At 46.7% G+C, this 28,000-nt stretch overlaps 1 protein-coding gene across 1 annotated transcript; it reads right to left on the reverse strand.

Moving 5' to 3' along the window:
- Positions 1–781: 781 nt before the first annotated feature.
- Positions 782–27,893, reverse strand: LOC144260211 (vasoactive intestinal polypeptide receptor 1-like). Its single transcript, XM_077808765.1, has 13 exons — positions 27,702–27,893; positions 27,356–27,455; positions 23,485–23,592; positions 19,627–19,736; positions 16,551–16,648; positions 15,211–15,343; positions 14,204–14,357; positions 12,751–12,811; positions 9,107–9,179; positions 7,589–7,680; positions 6,206–6,335; positions 4,202–4,243; positions 782–970 (listed from the first exon to the last, which is right to left on the reverse strand). Exons 1-13 carry the CDS (start codon positions 27,891–27,893, stop codon positions 782–784), a joined length of 1,482 nt encoding a protein of 493 aa, XP_077664891.1.
- Between the last annotated feature and the right edge of the window lie 107 nt (positions 27,894–28,000).

Below are 28,000 nucleotides of genomic sequence, written 5' to 3' on the forward strand. Positions count from 1 at the left end.
ACCTAGGGCTTAACCCCTTCCTGCCCATGCTGTAGCTGGGGGGTGGGGTGGGGGAACAGGAGGTGATTGGGTTATGTCAGTGGGGGCATTGTGGGCAGGGAGGGAGAAGCTGCTTCCAGCCACGGCGGGAGGACAGGGGGAGGAGAGGAGAAATGAGCTCTGCAAAGACAAGGGCCAGGCCATCCCTTCCCCTCTCCTCCTCCCCAGTGGCGAGAAGCAGCTCCCGTCCCTTCCCTCCCATACAGTGCCGAAAGACTGCCGCTGGCCACATTCTGGTGTGAACCCTGGCAAAATCTGGGGCCGGGGTGGGGGGGGGCATGTGACCCGACATGTCACCTTGGGAAGATGCGGCACCAGGTACCAGGAGAAGCAGGTCCGTCCCAGGGGCCCAGCCAGGCATGGAGAGAGGAGAGCACCAGGCAGGGAGGGTCAGGTCAGTCAGTCACCCCCCCCACCATGGGAGAGAGGCCTACGGGAGTATGTGTGAGCCACCCCTCCCTGTGTAAACCCTAGAGCCTTAAAGATAAGAAGGTAAATAAAAAGAATCCAACTCCGGTATTTCTTTTTAAGGGGGGCTCAGTCGACCTGATGTTAATTTGAACGTTTGCCCTGCATAGTTCTGACTGATTGCCACTGAACGGCTTGAATACAAATAATTCTACCCGGTGTCCCGTATTCAGCATAGGGAAATACGATCACCTTACAGAGACCCCATCTTGGCCATCCCTCCTTTAATTTTTCAGGAGACCACTCTGCAACAGCTCCGCTTGCTCTGGGAGGCTCACACGGAGGACGCGCCATTCCGGTAGATGGACGTTTTCCTCTTAGGGCTGATTTTTTCAAGCAGTGATAACTGAGTGACATAGTTAACGGGGCTGTTTTCTCTCGACATGGTCCGAGGTTTGCGGGTGAAGTTCAGGTACTCTTGATACTGCCACTTCTGCAGGCGCTTCCTTAATTCAGCCTGAACCTAAGGAAAAGCACGAAAAGAGGGGGAGACGGGCCAAAGAATTGGACATAGAACTAATGTGGCTATTCCAACTTCACACTGAGGCTAAGATTTTTAAAAAAATACCTGCCCAGTGTAAGGTTTCTAAATCCAGATCTAGGTGCCTAAACAAGTGATTGATTTTCAAAAGCGCTCAGGCCCCAGTTTTAGTGTCCCCCACCACCCACCTCCACCTGTCATCCCTCTGTTTGTCAGGTCCTAACACAATGGTTTTTGTGCTTTATTCCATGGGGCCACCAAGTTGTGGTAACACCTGCTGGAGCTCATCCACGAGGCCCTTAGCCTGTCCAAATCTAAGTCCGTCTGAAAAGACCCACTTCAGCCCTGTTACAACGAATAGAGGTGACTTGAGTGGATTAGTCTTTTTATGTCCCCTTTCCCCTAACCTCTGTCTGGACAGTGCCTAGCACATTGTAGGTACTGCCATCACTCTCACTCTCTCTCTCACACACATACCCCCCATACTCCGATAGCCACGGAAATACGTCTGCAGTGGCTGCCGTGAATACCTTTGAATCATAGACGTGTGGAGGACTGGAAGGGACCTCAGTAGGTCATCTAGTCCAGTTCCCTGCACTCAAGGCAGGACAATGTAATAAATAGACCATTCCTGAGAGCTGTTTGTCTAACCTGTTCTTAAAAACCTCCAGTGACAGAGATTCTATACTATTCATATCGTCTATGTATAGTCTATACATTATAGCTAGGGCTCCGGGTCTGTCACGGAGGTTGCAGAAGTCACGGACCACCCACGGACGCACCCACAGGAAAAAAATGGTGGATGCTGAGTACCCACTGGCAGCCCCCCCCCCATCAGCGCCTCCCCCTTACCTCCAGCGCCTCCTGCCCGCCACAATCAGCTGTTCCATGGTGTGCAGGAGGCTCGGGGGGGGGGGCAGAGGGGAGGAGCAAGGGTGGGGCACACTTGGGGGCAGAACAGAGCGGGAAGAGGCAGGGTAGGGGGGCAGCGCCTTGGGTGAAGGGGTGGAGTGGGAGCGGGGTCTGGAGAGGAGCCAGAGGGAGCACCCCCCGGCACATTACAAAGTTGGCACCTATGCCCCCATCCCATCAAAGCCAGCAGCCAAATGGCTAAAGCACTCACCTGGGAAACCTGAATTCAGATCCCTACTCTGCCTGATTTGGAGCATGGACATGACTGCTGGTCACTACATCCTAGCTGTATACCCCAACCAGCCTGCATTGGGTGTTCAGGGGTGGGGCACTCACTTGTTGGCCAGAGGGGGCGGGGGTTGATGCTATAGCCATTGGTCTATAGGCTATTAGGACACACTCCTGGAGCTGCCTTTTGTGTGGGGCCCAATCCTGTAGGCATGCGCCAAGGAAGCTGAGGAGGGATATGATTGGTCTCTATAAATACATTGTGGGGTAAGCTAAAGGGCAATCTTAGTGTAACCCACGCACTTCCTAGGTGTGGTGCTCTGTCCCCTCTCATGGCACTGAGACCACTTAGAGATTAATGAGACTGCTAGAGCCTTAGCTAAGAGGCATGTGGGTTTTAACTCATGCAGTAGAGGCTCATGTATTTAGCTCCAGAGGTCCCAGGTTTGATCTCAACAACTGGGGTCTGTTGGCATTACATTAGCACAGGATCCAATGGTTATGTACCGGCTGTGAAGAAACTCAGACTGGATATTAAAAGACGGTTTCTAACCAGGTGAGGTTCTGGAACAGCCTTCTAATAGGAGTTGTGGGGGCAAACAATTTCATTAGTTTTAAGAGAGTCCTGGACAAATTTTTGAGTGTGATTGTATGATGGGATTGCTTGTGATGATAGAGGGCATGGCTCAACAGCTCTGGGGCTCACTTCCAGTTTGCCTCTTATGTTCTTAAAGCTCATGCTTCAGGATTTCAGCCAGCTGCCGGCAGGAGTCAGGAAGCAATTTTCCCCCTCGGTCAGACTGGCAGTAATCTTGGGGAGGGGGGGTGCGGTTTGCCTTTCTCTGCAGCATGTTGAGGCAGGTCACTTGCCAGGATTATCTGGGTATATCTCTCAGTCATTTCCCTGCTATTGTGGGGGCCTTGAGTACTGGTGCACCTCGGTCCCTCCTGTTCTCTGCCTGTGGCTGTCACACTTTGGTCTCACTTTGGGTGCTGGGTTTAGTGTGCAGGGTCTAAGTGGCCTGTCATATACAGGAGGTCAGACTAGATGAGGAGAGGTCCCTTGTGGCCTTAAACTCTATGCCCCTGCAATCAGGCTCCTCTGGGGGCACAGGCAAGGCAACACCCAGTTTGAGAATCATGCGAGGATTGAGAGGGGGCTCCAAGTAGCTCATTAGCTGTTACTTCAGGGCTTTGGCAACTTTGCACATGCCCACCAGTGGGAATTTAAGGCACCTGCAGGCTTAAGTGACAACTGAGTGGCTGTTTTGAGAATGTCAGTGGTGCCTAAATGTTGGACTTAGGTGCCTAAAGAGGCAACTAGGTGCTGTGTACCTTTGTGACTCTGCCCCTTTGTGACTCTGCCCCTTTGTGACTCAGGAACACCCATCACTTTGGAAGTCCATAGGACCCATGCTCGCAAGTTACTTCGGTGCTTTTATAAAATCCCACCCGAAACATCCACATTTGCTTATGCCTTAGTTGGCTTTTTAATACTCTTTTTATGGGACAAATTCAGGTAAGATCTGGCCATTCGCACTGCAAGCTCCATAAAGCACATATCTAGTATAAAAAATCCCCACACCTTCCCTTGGGAAACGGCCACTTTTTAAAACAGATGGCACTTTATGATGTATCTTGGAAAATGTAGTCAAGAGTCTTAGCAATAATCAAAGAACATGAAGCATAAGATTGAACAAGAGTATCTGGAACCACACAGGCTGCCCTGGAGAAGAAAAGAGCTTGCGAGAGGAAATAAAAGCTGAACAGAGGTCCGATACGTGTCTAGAGACACTAACTGAACACACTTTCTCATGACAGGGGAATCCCTGACACTTGTCAAGGGGTCACTAGTTCAAGGCTGATGTTGTGCCTTCCTGTAGCAGACCAGAATTACATGTATTTAGATAAAGTAGAGAGACACAGGCAAGAAGACAGATAAGGCTATTTCATGCTTTCAGGAGCCGATCAAAGTAAAGCGCGATGGCCTATTCTGGGAATTGGAACACAAGGAAAACAATGGAAGCCCCTGACTTTCAAAGGTCTTATGTAATCGCATGTCTTGCTACTTACCTCTCCATTTAAGAAGCAATATAGAAGAGCGACAACAAAGCCCTAGGAAATTAAGGGGAAAAAAAGGTTATTTCTAAAAAAGGTGAACTTCCGCAAAGCAGGCCTTGGAGCACAGATAATTGTAGAGTGATGTCAGCCTAATTAATACTTTGATTAGGACACACAACATAATTTTTCCAATCAGTATTTATATGGCTTTCATATTCAGACTAAACACTGTCATGGCCCTGACATTGCATATGTGCACCACTTACCTCTAATGGATATAATCAGAACTGCTCACGTGTATGTGAGGAGCCCTATATTGCGAGCAGTTAACCAGAATTCTCCTTTAGCTCAAGCAGCAAGGGTCTGTGTTTTTTAGAGCAGGCGGCTCTGAGTTCTAGCCCTGTTTTGGCATGAAATCCTAGGCAGGCCAAGGTTTTTTTAAAAATATGTAGCAGTGAATTATAAGGCTATAATTATACAGCAGAGTTTTGACAGCATCTTTATAAATATGGCAAAGACTGTCATCAGTGAGATCATCAGAAACCTGTCATGTAATCACAGCTATGTAATGAAAGTGTGTTTTAAGTACTTGAGTGTGATATTTTCCGAAAGACAACAGACAGTTGCTTCTGCTTATACACCCCTAAATGTTCTCCCGGAAGCCTAAAAATATCTTTCTGTAACAAACAGACTGTATGTACCCTGACCCCTGGTTCCTCCCTGGGGCCTATCATAGAGAGCATCTGGAGTAGACACGCCATGGGATAAGGACAGCTAAATTCTGGGGGTCAAAATTTCCACCCCATGCTTTCTCCTTTGGGCTGCAAGTTTACTAGTAAGTACCTGTGCCCAGCCTGTGTCGATAATTTGATTCAAAAGAGGCTGAAAAACAGTAAGCTATAAAAACTTCAGTTTCCCTTATAGACACTGTTTGTGGCAAAATATTTCTTTAGGGTGGAATTTCAACAGTTCCTAAATGACTTAGCAATGGCTTTCAATGGGACTTGTGCTCCCAAGTGACTTAGACAGTTTTGAAAATTACAGTTCTGGTGTATTTCTTTCTATTTCTAAAGCCAAGGAGGTGCCTCTCTATAGCCCCGTGTATCCTGACAACATTTCAGTTTGCCTACAAAACTGTGCAATAAAAGGAAACATCACTGTCATCCTAACCATGTAACAAAATCCAGCCATGATAGAGCACAGCAGAGAGCCTGACTCATGTCCGATCTCCTTCTGGCCCCACCCCCACCCCACCCCCCGGCCCCGCAAGTGCCTAGCAGCTTGCCCAGAACATTAAGAGATCAGGCTATTTCTGACCAAGGATGATCATTCCAGGGTGAAAACCTTGCCAAGAGCCAGGGAGTGCCAGCTAGTGCACCGTGACTCATTGCAACCCCAGCAATATGGCACAAGAGAGGTAGTTTCTCAAATAGGCAGGTCCCAGGTAATTTAAGTGTACCTGGGTCAAAAGCAACACCTTAAAATTCTGTCTCAAAGCCAACAGGTAGCCATGCAGAACACAGAGCGTTGGTGTAACGTTCACTGCATGGGCAGTTCATATCCCAGTCCAGTTTGAAGCTTCTGAATATACTTAAAGTGTAGCATCACCAGGTGTGCATTGCAGTCATCTAATCTCAAAGTGACAGAGGCATGGATGAAAGCAGCAAGGTCTACATCCAAAAGAAGAGCCATACTCTTCTGGCCATGATAAGATAGAGAAAGTGGTCCTGGCCATAACTGCTACTTCATCACGTAACAGCAGTTGTTGGTCTAACTGGACCCACAGACTAAGAATTCAACTAGTGAACAGTGGGTGCACTGCCAATGGAAGGAGAGAGACTGATGTTATTTCTCCTAACCTACTCTCATCACCTCTGTTTTATCTGGATTGAATGTCAGGCAGCTCATTCTGATCGACACCCGAGGCTTCATGAGACACCAGGTAAGGCACTTAGTCACCCTCCCTGGATTGGGCAAGGTTGGGACAGTTATTAATTCTGTCTTTGTTTATTATACCTGAAAGGAGCCCAAGCCCAGCTCAATATAAAGTCTAGCTTCCAATCCAGTGCTTTCTGGGCAAAACGCAAACACGATATAGTGCACTCCAAAGAGTGGGATCAGGAGCAGTGTGGATTTAGCTAGTCTCCTGGAAAATGAAAAAAAAAAAAAAAAAAACACAAACGTGACACACTTGACAACATTTCAATGAATTTAATGGAAGGTGGGAAACTAACAGAACGGAGACTGAGGGCGTATGTGCATGGCATAGCAATGCACACTATGGAGGGAGGGGAGAGGGGATTTCTAAAGCACGCTAATATGCTGCACATTAATTGGTCTGTGTAGACCCTGCTGGTGTGTAATAGTTAAAGTGCAGGAGGGAACTTTTAGTGTGCACCATCAGGATTCAGACGGACCAATTAACGCGCAACCCATTAGTGTGCTTTAGAAATCACATTGCCGGAGTGCCCAAGGCTGCGCCATGTAGACAAGACCTAAATCCTCAATTTATCTACAGATCAGGCAAAGCCAACGTGTGTGCACCATGTCTAATGGCGATAGGGTCGTTCATTCTCTATGCCCTTGCAATCTTTTTGCTCTCTCCTGTGTCAACAGGCATGGATGCTAGTCTGTGGTACGCATGATGGCGGTTCTTCTGATGGAGCCACCTGTCCATTTTGAAATGGATGCAGGCCACCAACTCTTTTACATAGATAATCAAACATGCTTTTGGGGCTGAATTGGACTGGCAATCTAGTATTGAAATTTCTCCAGCCTTACCAAAGCCATGAGCCAACTAGTCCCCTGCGGGTTTCTAAGAGACCATTACAGAGGCTGGCAGGGTTGAGTCTCTCACGAAGGACATGGAACCAGAATGGGAGGAATTAAACAGCTGGGAACCAGATGCATCTGGAGCTCATTCAACTACAAGCCATAGCTGATGTGCATAAAATAAGAAAGGTGAGGAAGAAAGGAGGGGTCAATTGTGTGGCAACCTAAGAGTGTGTGAAGTTGATTACAATTTGTTAGGTGCAGGGCTTTCAGTTGGGCCTCGCTGGTGGACTAGCATAGAGAGGACTTTATATTGGGGCCTCTAGAAAAAGAGGGCAGATTTCTACCGGCTCATACCTTAGAAACAAGGTGGCAACTCGACTTTGTTTTTTTGTTCTGGGAGTTACTTTCCCCACTATTGAGAAAGAGGCCACAGGGGGACACCCCCAGGAAACAATATCTTAAACCAGATCCAATGGGAGATAATACAAAAAAAGAAAAGGAGTATTTGTGGCACCTTAGAGACTAACCAATTTAAGGTGCCACAAGTACTCCTTTTCTTTTTGCGAATACAGACTAACACGGCTGTTACTCTGAAACCAACACAAAAAACGTATTGTCACTTACACAAAATGACTAGAATGGCTGCCGCTGACCTCTGGAGATTGTAATTTCTGCACCAGAATTCTGATCACATTGACAAATATAGTAAAGTTCATCTGCAAAGAGAAAAACGGGTTTCTAAGTCCTAGGAGACTGAGCCATATCTTCAATGGGTGCAAATCAACATAGATCCATCCATATCAAAGCAGCTATGCCAATTTATGCCAACTGAATATCTGGTTCTCAATCTGTACACAGTCAAATAAATAATAAGGGCAACATTTTCTATCTTAGATGCCTGAAGTGACACCCCCAAATCCTTATTTAGGCACCTAAGTAAACATAGGGTGACCAGACAGCAAATATGAAAAATCTGGACAGGGGGTGGGGGATAATAGGAGCCTATATAAGAAAAAGACCCAAAAATCAGGACTGTCCCTATAAAATCGGGACATCTGGTCACCCTAGGTAAACATGATCTGATTTTCAATTATGATGTGCTTCCACAATGACTTTGAATAGGAGGTTTACTTGCTCAGACCCTGAAAATCAGACCAATTTTTTGTTATGCCTAATGATGGATGTAGGTGCTAATCTTTAGGCACCCATGTTTGAAAAATTTGACCGATTCACATTTCTATAACGTTCCACAAAACAGATCTTGCAACACAATTTAAGTCAACAAGAATCCTGCTTGCATATACAATGGCCAATTTTTTCCTAAACATGCATCCTAAGGGCTCAAGTGCAAAGCGCACTGGCATGAAGTTGGAGAAAAGACTGAGGAGATCCTGGGGAGAGGGGCAATATTGTTCACTGGTTTGGAGAGAAAACAGAAGAATAAAAACAGGGGAAAGAAAAATGACTAGGCACAGGCATGTCACAAGCCCATTATTATTACGTATTTGTATTGTGGTAGCTCCTAGGAGCCTCAGTCATGGACAGGACCCTGTTGTGCTAGACTCTGTACAAACACAGAACAAAAAGACACCCCGTGCTCCAAAGAGTTCACAATCTAAGTATATCTTCACATTTTGGAGATGGATTCTCTGGTCAGACACATGAGTAAGTGACACAAAATAGATGATCTTACACGTTACTCGATGCAATGAGCCTTTAAGGCTAAATTTTCCTGTACTTGCAAATGTGCAATGATCATGCATAGACAATGCAGGAGTGTCCTTATTTAGGCATGTTCCTGGCATTAGACTCTGAGTAATTAGCCTTGTATCACCTGCGTGTGATCTTGCACTATTGCCAGCCTTGACTGGACACATATAGCTTACATTGGCTGAAATGGCGTTCAATACACATGTCCCAGGGCAACATGCTGCCCTTCATTTGTAATTTTCATGCCTTTCACTGCTGCTTGTCTCTCTTCCACTCACGATATAGCAAGTGTTATGCAACAATTTCCAGCTTCCTAAAATTAAAAACAAATTAAATGCAGTATGCGGCACTGTATGCCTGTCTTACTGAAAAGAGATATGTGCTTAGCTTTCAGTTCTTCAAAGGATTCAACAGATCAAAGGCAAAACTCACTAATACAGATAGCAGTATGGGTCCCTTGATGATCCATAACACTGCTGTATTCTCATCATCATCATCCCAGCATCTGAAACAGGAAACTAAATAATTACCTGGTCTGGTTTGTGCTGAATATTAAACGACTCAAGTCTTGGTACAGAAAAGTGGTTGTCGTTAACTCTTGCTGTTAGCAATTTAAAAGCATCTCCCAAAAGTTCTTCCAGATTTTCACTCCCAAGAAGGTTGCTCTATAGCCTCATTCAAAGAAGGCTTATCCAACTTGAGGCAAAGGCCTTGTCTACACTGGTGGTAGTGTTTAGGGTACATGTGGCTACAGACTGCAGTGAAAAACAGGCTACGTTCACACTGCAGTGTGTAGCTTTATGCAGCAGTGAAAGGCTCTGGCAGCGGAGAGGCCATGGGGAAAGACCAGAGCCCTGCTGCCAGAGACTTTCCCTGCTCTCTCCTCCTTGCCAGAACCTTTTCCTGCTCCCAGAGCCTTTCACTATGGGACACCACACTGTAAAAATAGAAGTGTATATGTGGGAAGCACTGCTTGGGGTGTGGAGAGCCATGTAGGGTACATACACTAAGGATCTGGCATGTCTTTTCTCTACCCACTTAAACTGTGCCACTCCATCTACTCTGCTATTTCTATCCGTGCTAGGGGGACATGCCATGGCTGCACACCGCACACTGCTGTAAATGTTGACATAGCCAAAGTGAAACAAGGAAGGGGACATTATCCTGATTGCAGGCTGCTCATTAAGACTCTCTCTCCCCTACTGTGTGGAGCTATATTTCATGGCAAAGAAGAGAGGCTGGATTTAGCTGCAGTAAATCCAAAGCACTCCTCACTTCTTCGCCATGGCTTCCGGGCTGCTCAGCAGAGTCCAGGCACTGAGGTCCTGATGCTTCCACTTTAGAGCTTTTGACTGGAACCCGGCACAGTCTCGGGCAGGTGAGCAGCCGCCAAAATGGAGCCTTCATCTAAAAGGTGCAAGTGCGATGGTGTTAACAGCTAGCAGAGTGTGGGCACAGGGAAGTGTGGGCACAGGGATGAAGGTAAATGTATCCAGGTTGGATTTTATGTTCTCCGGTGGTTTAGCTACTCTACAATAAACATAGGAATGGACAGACTGAGTCCGACCCAGTGTCCATCTGGTCCAGCATCCTGTCTCCGGCAGTGGCCAGCAGTAGCTGCATCAGAGGAAGGTGCAAGAAGTTAATGATAGGAAGATCTGAGATAACCGGTCCCCTTGGTCTATGGCAACACTTCTGGCAGCATGTAGAGTACAAGCACATGAGGTTTCGGGCCCCGCTGCCGGAGCCTTTCCCCGCTGCTCTCCCTGCTGCAGAGGCCTCTTGCTGCAATGGGGAAGGGCCCTGGCAGTGGAGAGGCAGCAGGACACTACACTGCCAAAAACAGCTATGGGAGGCATTGCTTGGATGTGAAGAGAGCCTGCGTAGGGTCTATACCCTGGGGGTTCAGGCATGTAGGGTACTCTGTGGTACTCTACTCAGCTAAGGTATCTCTCACCATCTACACGCGTGCTGGCTGGGACTGTGGTATTTGTACTCTACACCCCACTGTAAGTGTCGACACACACTGTATTAGGTCTTTCCTGATCTCTAATAAGTAGAGATTGGCTTAAGCCCTGATGCATGAGGTTGAATGCCAATCAAGGCATTTCTGTCAGCAATAATGATCATAAATCTGGATATTTGTATTATCCACATAAATGCTCAATCCCTCTTTGAAGCCTGCTAAGTTCTTGGCATCGATGACATACTGTGGCAGTGAGTTCCAGAGTCTAATTACACAGGGTGTAATAAATATTTCCTTGTACTGGTTTTGAAATTGCTACCTTTTAATTTCATTTAGGGTCTTCTTGTTCTTGCGTATGAGACAGGGACAAGAGATGCTCCTGATCCACTTTCTCTAGAGTAGTTGGTATTTTATATACTTTAGGTCCTGTTTTATTAATCTCCTTTGCAAGGTAAAAAATCCCAATCTTTTCAATCTTTCTTCAGAGGGGAGTTTTTCCAGGCCCTTGATCATTCTTATCACCCTTCCCTGAACTCCTTTTATCATCAAACAAAGACTTGTACAGTCTTTCCAGATTTGGTTCTGCCACTGAAATGAAAGGAATTTTTGCACCTGGAATAACTGCAGGATCACAGTAATTTGTCTGCTTGTCTTGCAGTCTTTCCACATGAGGAGATCCAGGGAAAGGAAGGACATTGAATTCACCCTTATACCTTAGAGGCTACATGAGAGGAGCATGTGCCATGAGAAGGTGGAGGACTGACATCCCCCCACCATTTACACAAACTAAAATGATGGGGTATTTTGCTATTGATATATTTGGGTACCATAAATTAACATGAATGGAGCAAGGCAGACTGCAAGGGCCAGGTGAGTGGCAGTGGGCCAGACAGCCTTTCACCTTTAGGTCATTGGTCTGAATCTTTCCCAGGTTAGGAAGGAGTAGAAGTTGTTCCTATCTTGGGGCCTGTGTGAAGTGAATGGAAAGATTAAAGTTCAGCTCCTAGTAACCAAGCATCTGTGATATATTGCCCCCACCCCTGTTCTCAGGTTGAGAGGCTTTGCGGTCAAACCAAGGATTGAATGGAGATGAAAATGGAATAACACTTTCACTCCCAATAATAGTAAACCAGACTTGAAGCCTACTAGCCAGGTGCTATAGGGAAGCTTGCACTGTTTGATACAAGGACTAGGTAGAAAGGACTAGGACAAGGTAGAAAGTTGATGAGATAGAGAAAGTCTGTTCCAGATAGAAGGAGCTTCAGAGTATAAGACTCTTGCCCCAAGAGTGGTGAGATTGTGTGAAAAGACAGAGGAGATGAGTGTCAGAGGTAAGACAGGTTTCAGAGTAACAGCCGTGTTAGTCTGTATTTGCAAAAAGAAAAGGAGTACTTGTGGCACCTTAGAGACTAACCAATTTATTTGAGCATGAGCTTTCGTGAGCTACAGCTCACTTCATCGGATGCATACCGTGAAGTGAGCTGTAGCTCACGAAAGCTCATGCTCAAATAAATTGGTTAGTCTCTAAGGTGCCACAAGTACTCCTTTTCTTTTTTTTAGAGGTAAGACAGTTCAATACACGGCATAACCATTCAAATGCAAGAGTTCACACGTACAGTATTGCCAACCCTAGATGTTCAAAAACTGAGTCAAGTCCCCCACAATCATGTGATTGGCTTAAAACCCCCACGACTTCTGGAAAAATAATAAGTGTTTGGTTCTTTTTATTTGCCTTCTGGCTGCAGCGTGCACTTGCTTCACATTGTCAAGTTTTTCTGGCAACCATGAAGGATAGACACATATTTTAAAACAAAAGCCAAGGTTCTCTTGCAATATCATGATTGCAGCAGCTGGGGCTTTAAGAAAAATAACTCAAAATCGTGAGACTTTTGATCAAATCCTGAGCTGGCAACACTGTTGCTGCAGTCAGATGTAAATTGGGAGATAGTTCTCAAAACGACTTCCTCATTTGCCTATTTCTGAATTTTAAAGATTAAAAATGCAAATTCTTATGGTTAAAAGCTTTGGTTATTTTTTAAATCTCCCTTCTTGATGAATCACATTTACTGTGCCAAATGCAATGCCCAGCCGCACTATGATTCTGGCTCACCCTGTATTCTGTCTGTAGATTCGGGTTAGGATCCAAGCAGACATCACAGCACTGGGAGTTCCTAGAAGAGTCAACGCAGAACACAACATGGCACAAGATCACTTTTTGAATTTAAGTGCAACCCAGGATCTACCCCGCCCCTTCCCTGAGGCCCCACTCCTTTCCCCAAGGCCCCGTGCTCCGCTCACTCCATCCCCCCCTCTCCATCGCTTGCTCTCTCCCACCCTCACTCACTTTCACCGGGCTGGGCCAGGGGGTTGGGGTGTGGGAGGGGGTGCAGGCTCTGGGCTAGTGCCGAGGGGTTCAGAGTGTGGGAGGGGGCTCTAGGCTGAGCCTGGGGCAGGAGGTTAGGGTGCAGGAGGGGGTACATGGTGCTGGCTCTGAGAGGGGGCTCAGGGCTGGGGGTTGGGATGTAGAAAGGATGAGGGCTCCTGCCGGGCGGCTCCCATGTGGTGGTGCAGTGGGGCTAAGGCAGGCTCCCTGCCTTCCCTGGCCCCATGTCACTCCGGCAATCAGCCAGCATGCCCCTGCGGGCACGGGGGGGGGGAGGAAAATGTGGCTCAGTGTGCTGCCCCTCCCTATAGGCACCACCCCCGCAGCTCCCATTGGCTGCAGTTCCCTGTTCCCGGCCAATGGGCGCTGCAGGGACGGTGCTTGCAGGCAGGAGCAGCACACTCAGATCCCTGACCACCCCCAAAGCCTGAAGGGGCATGCTGGCCTCTTCCAGGAGTGGCGTGGGCCCAGGGCTGGGAGGGAGCCTGCCTTAGTCCCGAAGCACTGCCGGAGTTTTAGTGGTTGGAGATCGCGATCAACTGTCAGCGGCTCCAGGATTGACCAGTCGATCACAATCTACCACTTCGTGACCAGCGCCTTAGACTTTGGGTGCCCAGTGTTAGACCCCTAATGTGAAATGCTCTCTTTGGTGGAGTCAGTGGCAAAAATCCTACTGATTTCAATGGGCCCTGGATTTCAACTTTTGGGCAAAAATTTCAGAAGTATCCACTAATTTTGGGTGCTTCATGCAACCTGATAGGCAGAGCCCCAGTCACCCCATGTGTGCAGTAGGGACAATTACATTTATCTACCTCCTGGGGGCATTGTGTAGCCTGATGAAAATAATGCAGGTGAAGTTTTTATCTTAGTCCAAAGTATTCTTAAGGCAAAGATCAGACTAGAACGCACGAGTTCCAGTTTCCCAGACCTGTACGGCCACATTGCCGAGTGCATTACACTCACACCACCAGATACTTCATGGGGTGTCAAGAAAGTGACAAAATGTCCACCTGGGACTATTTTAACAAAAATAAATAAAATACTGCAGTTGCATTGAACCTCATGAATTGTCAATGCTCATCGAAAATGCATTTCATGGCAAATGCTTATCAGAGCTCTAGACATAACTGCAAGAAGGCACATACACAAGCAAAGAGAGAAAACATGAGAGTGTACTAACCCCAGCCAACCAAAATGAACCACCACACGTACTGTTTATCAGAAACAAATGTCAACAGCAGCAGTGTTTGCAAGTACATCCCTTCTACCAGGAGCCAGAAGAAGTTGGCTAAAATGCTGAACTGAAAGAATGCGACTGCAACCTTACATGCAACCTGGAGACACACAGGGAAAGGAGAATATTAGCTGCAGTCTCTGAAGTCAGTCATCTTAAAGGTCCTGGGAAAAAGCTGGGAAAATCTGAACCAAGAGAAATATGCACGTACACAGGTTCTGATCGAAAGCCTCTTGAACTCAGTAGATTTATCATTGACATCAACGGGGTTTGGGTTACACCCATAGATTATACAATTCTAGTGAGTGGTGTACAGTTGTCTGAAAGTGAACATTTAGGCCTCCATTGTGGGCCAAAATCCTTACTCATGTAAGCGGATGAAACTCTGCTGAAGTTGACAGAGTTGTGCTCTCGTACAACAGAGTTGAATTTGGCCCTTGGTATTTCTTTCTGTGTCTGATGCGATTTGCTACTTTGGTGTATTGCAGGACAAGTTGGAATTGCAAGCTATCACTGTAAGAGGGTTTTTTTCGGGGGTGGAGGTGGTTCCTGATCCTGCTTGCAGGCTAGGGATCCTTGTAGGAAAGCATGGGATCTGGGCCTACCAGAATGAGTCTGAAGACAGACAGCCTAAAGCAAAGTGAGGTGAGCTGTGCCTCTCTGTTTTAGGGAGCATCCTGTTTTCTCTTTCTCTGTTTTGGGGATTTTGTGTGTTAATGGTTTAAATTCTATTCAATAAAGTACTGCTACATTGCAACCCTCGAGAAAGATAAAAACATAAATACTCTAATTTGTCTGTGTGTATGCCATAAACATAACAGCACCTAAAGTATGATGATCTCAGACCCATAAAACCAAAATACAGGACAGAATCAGGAAATCTCAGTGTTACCTCTGTAACAAGGATTAACCAGTAAAATCAAACACAGTGACAGAGAAGAAAAGATTGGTACCGTTGACATTAAGCAGTGGTCCATATTTTCATCAGCAAACAAAACAGCATCTTTAATGAAAACAGCAGTGGCTCTGAGGATGAAAGAGACAAACAGGTGCATGTGGATGTAATTCCGTGTACAGTGGAATTTTCTGAAATGAGAAAATAAAAAGGGAAATCATTCCTTAAAGAGAAACTTCAGTTTACCCCATCTAAAAACCAATCAGGAATCCATTCTGTCTTCAGACATCACTCAGCAAGTCAAAACAAGTACAGTAGGGCATGCTTTCCCTGTCGTGCCCCAGCAAAGTCTCAGCCTTGAGCTAGAGAAGCCATTTCTAGAAGCAAGGCAATAGCTTAGCTCATTCTCTTTGTTCCTGGGCCCCTACCACTATTACTATGGAATGTTACAGTTGTGGTGGTGGTTTTATGCCTATCCACTGGAAAACAGGTTTGGACAATTTGTGATTTGATTCAATGCTCATTGGAGAGACACCCCTTTTGACTCCAGTGGATGTTGGACGGGTCTCTTATTGCATAGGTCACTGTGTTGATGCTAAATAGTAATGATTTCCATTGATTACCACCCAGGGCTGGATTTATACTAGTGGCCTAAAATCAAAAGTTTCTGTCCCAAACTCATCACTTATCATCCAAATTCAGCACAAATAAGATCATCAGAATGGCCATACTGGGTCAGACCAATGGTCCACCTAGCCCAGTATCCTGTTTTCCGACAGTGGCCAATGCCAGATGCTTCAGAGGGAATGAACAGAACATGGCAATTATCAAAGTGATCCATCCCCTGTTGTCCAGTCCTAGCACCTGGAAGTCAGAGGTTTAGGGACACCCAGAGCACGGGGTTGCATCCTTGACCATCTTGGCAAATAGTCATTGATGGTACTATCCTCCATGAATTTATTTAATTCCTTTTTGAATGTGCAGGTTATTTTCCCTCGATCTCTGTGCATAGCTCCTATAATCTGTAATGGATGGTACAGGCACATCTGAGGGGAGTTTATGGAGAGAACGTCCTTGCTAAGCATGGGGAAAGTAGTTGCCCTATGTGAACTGTGAGGCCATCATGCATGGACACAAGCCATAGTCCCATTAAAAAAAAAACCCTCCAGGAGGAATAGTGAGAGGGTACACAGTCAGGTCTTATGTTTTAAAGTCTGCCGGGAAATATCACACCACAAGTGATGGAGAATAGGTTACCGTGGATGGAAATATTGTGTCTGTGATAGAATGCAAAAACTGGAAAATAAAACCAGTTGGAGTTGCAAGTCACAGAGATGAGAATTAGGATGAAGCTGAATGGGGACTTCAAATACCTCAAAGGCCGCTGCAAGCATTTACCTGAAGATGGCAAAGATAACGAGAGCTGTAATGAGTGAAGTCAGAGATGTTGCATACCCAGCGGTGTAGACATGCCAAAATGCAGAATAATATGATTTCTATGAGAGGAAGAAAAGACAAAAATATAGATGGATGTGCAGCATTCATCCCAGTGCGCCCATTTGACTAAGGCATGACTAAGGCACCTCAGCCACAGAATATAAATTATACTTTACAATCTCCAACGTGCTTTATAGTGGAGAGGGGCTCTAGACTGGGACTTGGGAGACTTGAGTTCTAGTGTTGGCTCTGCAACTGATCTTCTGCGTGACCTTGGGCAAGGCATTGGCCCTCCCTGTGCCTCAGTTTCCCCATCTGAAAAATGCAGATAATGGTTTGGGCTTGTTGAAAACTTTCCTTTGAAATGGGTTTTCAGCAGAAAACTGGGTTTTTGATTAAACACATTTTCTTGTGAAGTGTCTATTTTACCAGGAACATTTTGATTTTTTTCCATTCCACACCCAAAACAGCTTTCAACCAATACCAGAAAAATTTCAGATTTTGGCTGAAAATTTTCAATGTTTTGACAAAAAGTCAAATTTTTCTGCAGAACACTCCCCGTATTTTCTGACCACTTCTAACAGTGACTCATACCCCTCCCGCTCCGTGCAAAGGACTTTGATGTGTATAAATGTGCTAAATGAGCCCGATCCAAAGCCCCCTGAAGCTACTGGAAAGACTCAATTCACTCTAATAGCTAAGTATTGTTAAGATGTGTCTTGGTTTTACAAACCCTTCCGGTTCAGGTTTTATATCTGCGACATAAAACCAGGGGTGTCTGGCAGCTGGGCTTCATTTATTTGAAGCACCAATGTTTGGGAGCATTTGGATAAACATGCCTAGCTGTGGCCTATCCCAAATCCTCAGTGAAGGTTTGATGGTTCAAGGTGCTGAGCTTTGCCAACTCTCATTGAAGCTGCTGGGAGGTGTAGTCACTCAGCATGTCACAAGTGTTCAGCACCTTGCAAATTCTGTGACTAACTAATTGTTTCAGGACCAGATGCAAGGCCCATCAGAACTAATGGGTATCTAATGTACTTGAATGGGCTATGGATCACGCCTCTAGTGAGTAGGTACAGCTAAGCAAAAAGTAACAGATGAGGAAACTGAAACATTTGGGAGGGATAGTTCAGTGGTTTGAGCATTGGCCTGCTAAACCCAGGGTTGTGAGTTCAATCCTTGAGGGGGCCATTGAGGGATCTGGGGCAAAAATTGGGGATTGGTCCTGCTTTGAGCACGGGGTTGGACTAGATGATCTTTTGAGGTCCCTTCCAACACAGATATTCTATGATTCTCTATGATTATGGAGCTAAGAGACTGACCCAACATCACACGGTGTGTTAATGGAGTTATTTCCTGAGCTCTGACACAGAGTCCTTAATTCCTAGTTTCAAACTCAACCTAATAAGGGTATTTCTATACTGCAATCAGAGGTGTGACTGCAACATGCATCGACATACCTAAGCTAGCTTTGCTCCAGCTAGCTTGAATATCAATAGCAGTGAAGCCGTGGCTGCACGGACTAGCCACTCAAGAATATAACCAGGGTCCTGGGTGGACTGGTACAGCCCGTGCTGTCCTAGCTTCACTGCTATTGTTATTCAAGCTAGCTAGATCAGCGCTAGCTCCGATTGGTCTAAATGTGCTGCAGCCGCACCTCTGATTGCAGTGCAGAGGGCCCTAAGTGACATTGCCTCTCTGATATTACCCTTTAACACCGCTAAGTTCATTTTGACATGTCGCATAGTGATGTATCCTGAGAAAAACAGGAAGCATCATCGAGCTTTGCCTCTGCAAATTGTTTTCAGTTTCACTCCAGGGCCACCTGATTATTCCAAATCATAAGGAACCAAAATCCTTAGTTTGTTGCTGGTCAGTCAAATTTCCTCAGGGCCGATGCAAGTGCCGCATTGTCCTAACCCTAACCTTGTTTATCAAAAGGCTTAGAAGCTGCCAGCAACTCCAGGCAGAGACAGTCATTTATCAATTTTAAATTCAGAAACGTTGGCAGGAAACCTGCTCATTGAAGAATCATCCTGGCATTTGGTGAAATCACTGTAACGTTTTCTATGCAACATGCTACACAAAGGTGGAAAGCAGGAGACTTGTTCAACTGTGCAGGCGGGTGGGTCAAAGGCTCTTTCCTCTTCTGGGGTAGCTAATAGAAGCACGGTAAGCAGCAGAGTCCAAACAGGTGAGGGTGAAAAGGGTACTCAGGTTCTGAGTATGCAGAGAAAACACTACCCACTAGCTCTCCCACAGTGTGTTTTAAACACGGTCCCTGGTATTTATCTGACCCCCTCCCCAGTTACCACAGGAGCTGAGTACCTCATCATCTTTGATGGATTTAACCTCACAACACCACGTGAGGTAGGGCAGAACTGAGACACAGAGAGGCCAAGCTACTTGCTCAAAGCCACATGGGCAGAGTAATGACTTGAGCCTAGGTCTCCCGCGTACCTTAACCGTTGGACCATCCTCTCTATCTTCAGAGAAGGCTGATGAACACAAGTCTCTGGAACCCTAATTTAAAAGGAACCGTGAAGACGACTCTTCCCCTTTCACTGTATGCAATGTTCCCCATAGAAGCAAAGGGTTAGGCAGCAGGCTATCTTCTCCACCCAGATAGATACCGGACACAGCAGGACAGACTCTTCTATGCCAAGATCCATTCAGTGCAGGATGAGGGGGCCATAACTGGCTCCCCAATTCTCCACCTTGCATTGTGTCAGATCCAGCCCTGATGTCATTTAGTCCAAGAGGCCATATGACAGCTGAGAACCACCGGAATGCAATCCCCCTCTAGCCCTAGTTCCTTCCTTGTCCCTGATACCCCCACCTATGCTGGGGTTGGGTAGGGGTGGTGGAGGGGCCAGCTCCACTGGCCTTGTGGAGTACCCAGGGAAGTCTCAGCTGGACAGTACAGTCAATCAAAGGAGAGAATCTGGCTTATGTATATTCAGCATGCCTCAGGGTGTTTTCATGGGGGCAGTTCTGGGTTTGCTCCTCCTAGGTGCATCTCCAACCCAATACTGACCTGATCTTCAGGGCCTTTACTGGAACCTTCATCGAATCCGCAGGCAATGGAGTACGGTGGGTACGGTTCTGACCAAGATGCTTCTTGCGTACAGTTTCTTTGCAGAAAACCTGAAAACAGTGAAACACATCAGCAAATGACCCATATGGTTTAGCAGTGACAAGAAACAGCTTATTCTTAGTGCCCAAATCCTCAGACCTATTTTCTTACTTATTGATACTTCTGGATGTGCTAACTGCTTTTAGCAAGTTTGGCTATACAGAATGAAAGCTACTTTAGCTATCTACCTTGTGAAATGCTTAGACAAATATTCAAATGAACACAGTGGTGAGCTGGAGCCAGTTTGCACCAGTTCGCTGGAACCGGTTGTTAAATTTAGAAGCTCTTTTAGAACTGGTTGTCTGTGGGTGCTCCAGGGCTGGAGCACCCAAGGGGAAAATTTGGTGGGTGCAGAGCACCCACCGGCAGCTCCCCGCCCTGCCCCCGGCCCCAGCTCACCTCCGCTCCACCCTGCTCTGCTTCTCTGCCTCCCCCCCCCCCCGGGTTCCAGCGAATCTCACGGGAAGCTGCGGGGGGGCTGAGAAGCAAGCGGCGGTTTTGCGCTCAGGCCCAAGGAGGTGGAGCGGAGGTGAGCTGGGGCGGGGGGGGGCCTCCCTGGGCCTGAGCGCGAAGCCGCCGCTTGCTTCTCAGCCCCCCACCAACCTCCCCGGCTTCCCGCCAAACAGCTGATTCGCGGGAACCCGGGACGGGGGGCGGAGAAGCAGAGCGGGGTGGTGCGTTCAGGGGAGGAGGCAGAGCGAAGCAGAGGTGAGCTGGGGCTGGTCGCGGGGTGGGGAGCTGCCGGTGGGTGCTCTGCACCCACCAAATTTTTCCCGTGGGGTTCTCCAGCCCCGGAGCACCCACGGAGTCGGAGCCTAAGGCGCCACTTTTGATGTGATCAGTGGGGGGAGCAGCCGCTCCCCCTGCTCCCCCTCTAGCTTCACTCCCCCGTCCCTAGGAGCCAGAGGGACCTGCCCGATGCTTCCTGGGAGCCGCCCCAGGTAAGTACCCCCCGGACTCCCCACCTCGCCTCCCGGCAGGTCCCTCTGGCTCTTAGGGGCAAGACAGGGTGGGCACCCACTACAATGGCCCACGAGACCCTCCTGCCCGGTTCTGGGGACAGTCAGGGGACAGGGGAAGTGGGTGGATGGGGCATGGGTCTGGGGGGGGGCATCAAGGAACACAGGGGGTTGGCTGGGGCAGGAGTCCAGGGGGGCGGGGGTGGGCCACGACCCCCTCGTGGGTTGAGGAGGGAACTGGTTGTTAAGATTTTGGCAGCTCATCACTGAATGAACGGGGAAGTAACAAAGCAGCTTCCAGGTTTATATAGGAATTACATACTATGAGCTCAATTTGTATACAGAGGCACCTAAGTCATGCATCCAAAGCATGCCTTTAAGAACCAGTTTGGTTCTTGAGACATATGACTACTCAGTTGATTAGACACACAAGGTGGGACCAACACGGCAACAGCACTGCATACCCACTTAATAGCATTAATAACAATACTCTGCATGTCTGTAATATCTTTTACCCAAGGATCCCAAAGCACATATAATTTCCAATCACTTCCAAGCCAGAAAGACTTAAGCCTCTCAGCACTTCAGGAAGGTAGGGTAGTGTTATTATCCGCATTTTATAGATGAAGAAATGAAGGCTATGTCTACACTGCCCCGGGTGTGAATAACTGGGTGCACCAAAGTGCTACACTATAAATCCTCCATATGGATGTTGTGGGCACTAACTAAAAGGTTCCTAGTTCATGTTTAATGTAGTTCAGTTTGAAGGGGACTATTTTTTAGCAGATTTCAGAGTGGTAGCAGTGTTAGTCTGTATCAGCAAAAAGAAGGAGGAGTACTTTTGGCACCGAAAAGACTAAATTTGTTAGTCTGTAAGGTGCCACAAGTACTCCTCGTTCTTTATGTTAGCAGAGTCCTCAGTAACTTACCCAAGGTCACGGAGGATCTGCAGCAAAATCGGGAATAGAAACCAGGAATCCTGACTCAAAGGACCCCATCGCAAGACCATCCTTCCTCTCAATTACGGTAGGATAGAAAAAGTTGTCTGGGCTCTGACATTTGGCTCCCATCCTTCCCGTGATACAAATGATGCCACTATTTTAGCAAGATACTCCCCACTGACTGTCACAGCGTTTGGCTTTTGTTTTGAAATGGTGAGAGGGATTACTGCTAGAGCTGGCCAATCTTTTTTCAATGGATGTTTCGCTGTTGAAAAATGCCATTTCATCCACGTGGGTACTTACTGCAGGAATTTGTCAATGTTGATGAAATTTCTTTTAAGGGGGGAAAAAAACACCAAAAAGAAGCATTTCAGTCTTATTGGAATGGGCCATATCAACTTTTTGTTGCAAAATGACTTTTCATTTGGAATTTTTGATTTTAAATTATTAATGATAACAGCAAATATAAAAAGTCAAAATGTGAATGAAACAGTTCACTTGTATCAAAATGGAACATTTGAAATGACCCGAAACTATTTCCCCCTCTCCCCCCACCCATAAATTTAGTTTTGTGAGAAATTTCAAAAATTCTTTTTTTGTTCCAATTTGGAACAAAATTTAAATTTGAAAGGTCAGAATTTCCCATAGAACACAAATTCTTAGTTTCTACCAGCTCTAATTATAACTTTATCAACTTTCAGACTGCATCCACTGGCTACGGGATTCTTTCAAGAGAGACTATTCCTTTAAGTACGGGTGCTCAGGGCCTTTTATTTTCCACACCAAATTCAAACACACCTTTTTCAAATGCAATTCTAATCTACAGCGTATTCATGCTGGGAAGTGCTTCTGTTTTCCAAATTTTGGGCTGCTAAAATGGGCAAAATTAGGAAGAGTTTTATTTTTTCTAAGCTACTATCCATAAGGGCTAAATATGTCCTTTGTATTTGTGTATGTAGTTTCTATTACTTTCAATACCACTGCAAAGACCAGTGCATTCCCTAGATGATTGCAAAAATCACTCTTTACTGACTCCATTCCATCTCTTGGCAAATGGCTGTGCTCAGACCAGATCAGAATGGGCAAAGGGATTGTGAAGGCATAGCTGTCCAAGTGGAGGTATTCATGTACTGAAAGATCAATGGTTCATCCAGTCCATTATCTGGTCATGGACACTGCTGCATGTAGGATACATTAGAGCAGTGCTACTCAAAGTGGTGGTCCGCAGACCGGTGCCGGTCCGCGAGCCATCGGCTGCCGGTCTCCGCGCACATTGGAAAAAAAGTTTGCCGGCCCCCCACATCAGATAGCTTGAGAAGCACTGCATTAGAGAAACCCGCTCCAAAAATGTGCCTAATGAATGTATGTAACCCTGAAAAAGAATTCTTCCTGACACCAGTAATCTCAAGCCCTGATAGTAGTGGCAGATTATTGCATATGCCAATGGGGCCCAGGCCCAGGGGCCCAAGCCAATTTGGGGCCCCCAGAAAAATCTCCCTCCATCGCAGCCCCAGAGCAAAGCTTCTCCAGTCTCGGTGCCACAGTGGGTGGGGAGGGGCATGGAAAGGAGTGATTGGGGGCGGGGCTGTAGGGGAAGGGGCGGAATGGGGGCGGGGCCATGGGCAGAATGGGGAAGGGTCTGCAGGGGAAGGGTGGAACAGAGGGGAACCATGGGTGGAACAAGGTGGGGTCGCTGGCAGAAGTGGGGGGCAGGGCCACAGTTCTGGTGCCGGGTCCCCCTCCCTTGCTCCAGCCCAGGGCCCTAGATCTTGCATGAATGTTGATTGTCTTAGTATCTCAGTCATTATGCATATTTTTAAATGGCTAGGAATGTTAATAATGGGAAAAAGCATTCTTGCCATGTACGTTGGTGATTTCTTCAAAGAATCCGGGACATGCAACTTTTACCACTTCTCCAAAAGTGGCTTTGGGCCAGCAACTCAGTCCATCCCAATCCCCTGGGCATCCTGGAAAGAAAGAGAGTCTGAAATTAAAGAGACACCTGCAGAATGAGGTATTTCAAAAGTCTTGCAATCGCTTACGGAAAGATTGCCTGTGTCTTTATCAGTGGACCAAGTGCGAGACTCAGCTGCAGTTCTTACTTAGCCCAGATTCACAATTACGTGGTGTGATGCTGGCAGACCAGGTGCCAGCCCTTGCCAAGGCTTTAGGAGTGTGTTAGTAACTGGTTAAGATGGGTATTGGGCTTATAACAATGTCTTTAGTGTTCAGACTTTATGAAATGCTTGTAAATTGCTATATGCATTCATCTCACTTATACTTTCTTTATCACCTGTGTGGCAAATTGCCGGTACCATTATGATGGGTCCCACGCTTCCTCTTCTTTGGGGGGGGGGTGTGTGTGTTAAGGGCGTAGTTTTCTGCCCCTGAACTAGGGAATTTACTGTCCCACTATTAGCCAGAGAAGGGTAGTGGAGAGGGAGGGACCAGGCCAGCCCTCTACTCCGGGTCCCAGCCCAGGGGCCCTAGGGATAGTAGTAAACCACTTGAACTAGTGCTTCCTTCCCCTGGGCTACTTCCCTCTCCTGCTCTTCAGCTTGTGGGGCTTCCTGCCCTCTCTCTCTGCACAAGCTGGGTGTCTCGTTACCTAGGGTCTTGGTCGTCTAGCCAGCCATGGCACTTCTCCAAACTCTCCTCTACTTCAACTCCTCCAAACTGCTCTCTGCTCCAACTCCTTCCCCTGGCTGATTGAAGCAGGGGGGTTTATCAGGTAACTAGCGTCAGGTGCTCTAATTGGCTTCAGGTGCTCTTAATTAATCTATAGAAACCTTTCTTCCCTCTACAGGGAATAAGGCTTCTTCTCATCCTGGGACTTACATATCTCTCCTATATCACTCGCGGGCTGCCTTCTGGCCACGCTGTATCACACCTACTATAAGGAAATATTTACATTTTTGCCTGTAACTGAAAAAAATGTTTGCTCTGAAACTGTGAACCCAGTCAGAAGGGACCATCTCCTGCACAACAAGAAGGCCTATCAAAACTAAATGGGCCATTGTGGGACATCACAATACAAAGACTTTGTTAATTACCCTCTTACACCCATGAAGAGACTATGTGCAAAGGGGCTCATCCCATCAGCTTACATTTTGGAAGAAGGAAATAAAAATCGCTGACAAGAAATTTTTTTCATTTCTTTTGCTGTCTGGCCTCTCCCGTGAGAGCTACTAAAGAGAAGCATAGATTAAACTAGGTTAGCCGTAAAAGAAATTTGGAGCTGACAGATTCCTGCAACTCTGTCACCTTGTAAAACCATAGAGTGTACCTCAGTTGTGAATATATGCTTGCCTGCTTTAACATGGTAATAACTCGTTTATTTTCTTAGTTAATAAATCCTTAGATAGTTTACCATAGAATTGGCTACAAATATTGTCTTTGGTGGGAGATCTAAGGTACAAATTGATCTGGGGTAAGTGACTGGTCCTTTGGGACTGGGAGTAACTAGAATATTTTGTGATCTTTGGTGTATACCAACCATCTATCACTAAGTCCAGCTTGCCTGGGTGGCAAAATAGACTAGATTGCTTAAGGGGACTGTCTGTGACTCCATGGTAAGGCTATATTAGTGCTTTAGGAGTTCACACTTGCTACTGGTGAAATCGAATTCTAGAACACACAACCAATTCGGGATCTCTGTCCTGCTTTTTAACAGTCTGCTGTAAGTTTGGCACTTACAGTCATGAGCCACTCTAGGCAGCATGACACATGGTTGTGCTAAATCCCATTCAGTTCCACAAATTTAGTAGGACGTTGTTTTTCTATTTTACAGTCATGGACACAGTATCTCACATACATTTTTCATCTCATCTGTATCTTTTCTTTTCTTGAGAAAATGGACATAAGAGCAGGGGTGAAAGTAAAACACAGATCTTACCAGTACGGGGCCCACTCTGCCCTCCCCCGGCAGGGGCAGGGCCTCAGGTGGAAGGGGCGGGGCCAGGGGTGAAAGTAAGTTACATTTCTTACCGGTGCAGTCCAAACGCAAGCAACCCACCTCTCCTACATACTTCATGGATCCCTCCCACTGCATGACTTAGATATAGAAAATAAAGCTACTCCTACTCCTAACAGTAACTGTCTGTAATAAAACTTTAATATTGGAATAAGCCTGAAAAAGTGAAAACTCACTGTCACATTTTTCTCCTTGTCCTCCCTCCTCCTTCAGCCAGGCTGCCGACGTGGCTAGGCTCCGTGCTTCCCCTCCCCTAACCTGGCACTCAGCAGGGGCTGCAGTGGCTCTCCTCTATCTTGCAGCCGGGAGAAGGGGGACTGGCTGAGGGAGAAGCCTGCCCAGGACACATGCTGCCTGCTTAGGAACAGTTTAAACTCAGCTGTTCACTCTGCGGTTCAGCCCGTGGGCTAAGGGGCCATTTCTGACATCCTTGTTAATTTCACTCACCGTTGTTGGGGTGTTAGATTTGAACTTGGAAATGGTTCCTCATTTTGATTGTATTTGTTGTGTATTATACTATTGGAGATTGCTTCATCCAGGGGGCAGAAAAGAACTGCCCCTGCCTTGGTCACCCCCCCCCACCCAACAACTGTGAGTGAAATTAACAAGGATGCCAGAATTGGCCCCTAATCCCACGGCCTGAACCACGGAGGGAACACCTGAGTTTTAAACTGTTCTTATGCAGGTGGCAGTCGTCCTGGGCAGGCGTCTCCCTCAGCCAGTCCCCCTGCAAGCTAGAAGGGAGCCGCTGCAGCTGCTAATGAGTGCCAGGCGGGGGAAAGCGCGGTGCCTACCTGCCTTCCGCAGCCTGGCTGGAGAAGGAGAGGGAGAGAAACAACAAACAAATGTGACAGTGAGTTATCCCTTTCCAAGCTTTTATTAGCTCTGAGTTTAAACTGTTTGTTATGCAGCCAAAAGAGGGGAAAGTAAGCCAGTACTAAATGCTCCTCTCATTTGCTGGTACGCTGCTGCACCTTTCCTTACCGGTACTCCGTACCTGCCCGGACCGGCTTACTTTCACCTCTGCATAAGAATCAAGCAACTGCAATCCTAACTGTACCATCATCTTGAAAAAGGAGCTCTGGTAATCAGAAAAACAAAACTGGGCAACAAGAAAAATTGTTAATGGATTTATCCTCACATCACATCCATAAGGTATGGGAATAATAGTAATTTCCTTTTACAGATGAGAAACTGAGACACAGAAAGGCTAAATGATTAGCCCAGAGTCTCACAGGAAGTCGTGACAGGGGATTGAACCCAGGTCTCTCAAGTCGCAGGTTAGTACCTCAGGTTCAGTTCGCTTCCCTACTCTATCACAGACATCCTATGAGAGCCTGGACTAGTCCGTTAGACTTTCTGTGCCTCAGTTTTGTTCTGTGAAATGGGAATAATAGTAACTGCCTACTTACAGGGGCGATGTGAGGATAGCATAAATTCAGCTCCACGGAAACCAATGGACGTGTGACAAATTACCCAGCAGAGGATGTGACCCTCCCGAAGGTTATACTGGCTATGAATGTAAGCAATGGACAAATAAAGTGTATTATCAACGTAAAACACCACTACAATCAAAAAGAAAAAAGAGATGCTTCAAGATACAAGTTCTTTACAGAGCACAAGTGATGAGAAAAATCAGGCCAGACCTTCCAAAACTTTACTCAAGAGAGCAGGCCTTGCTTATGCAGCTAGCCCTATTGAAGTCAAGCACAGACTGCTCATGTCAGGTTTTGCAGCAGAGGGCCTATGTCTCTTACCTTTTAAGATGGGTAAAGTAGCTTCATTTTTTTCTAAACATAGAGCCTGGTCTTTCACCACCTGTTGGAATATCTTGCATTCCGGATGGATAGAAGCAACCTGGGCAAGAGATAGGTAGAAATGGTGGGTGCGATTTAACAGGTTCCATGGTGAATAACTCTCCCCTTTGCTGACATATTCTTAAGAATCTTAATGCAGTTGTTGGAGGAATACACCCTGGAGCTTGATATTAGATTCAAAATTAGACAGAGGTGCCAACTTTCTGATTTCCCCGGGGGTGCCTGACCCCTGCTGATCAGCGGCGGGCGGGAGGTGCTGGGGGAGGAGTTGATCGGTGGGGCCTACCAATGGGTGCTGAGCACCCACTATTTTTCCCCGCGGGTGCTCCAGCTCTGAAGCACCCACGGAGTCGGTGCCTATGAATTGAGACTGTGAGAGCTTTGGGGGCAGTGACTTCCCAATCCCAACTGGGGCCAGGACAATACAAGTGATCAGCAACCACAATTCCATCCGGGAGGAGCCATGGCGTGGAGTCATGGGTCTGAGCACATGTGTTTGTATCAATGGCTATGATGGGCCATTACGTAGAAGATGGGCAGCGGTAAGTAAAGTAGTAGAAGAGTTTTTCATTATGGTCTGAATTC

Source organism: Eretmochelys imbricata, chromosome 2, assembly GCF_965152235.1.
Source record: "Eretmochelys imbricata isolate rEreImb1 chromosome 2, rEreImb1.hap1, whole genome shotgun sequence".
NCBI classification, from domain to species: Eukaryota; Metazoa; Chordata; order Testudines; family Cheloniidae; genus Eretmochelys; species Eretmochelys imbricata.

What these genes read in the sequence shown, in the direction of transcription:
- LOC144260211 (XM_077808765.1), bottom strand. Translation starts at nt 27,893, where the DNA reads ATGACTCCACGCCATGGCTCCTCCCGGATGGAATTGTGGTTGCTGATC. An exon ending in TGGGTGCTCAGCACCCATTG is followed by an intron (nt 27,456 to 27,701) that starts GTAGGCCCCACC and finishes TCTCTTGCCCAG; the next exon opens with GTTGCTTCTATCCATCCGGA. An exon ending in AGCCATTCTAGTCATTTTGT is followed by an intron (nt 6,336 to 7,588) that starts GTAAGTGACAAT and finishes TTCATTTTCCAG; the next exon opens with GAGACTAGCTAAATCCACAC.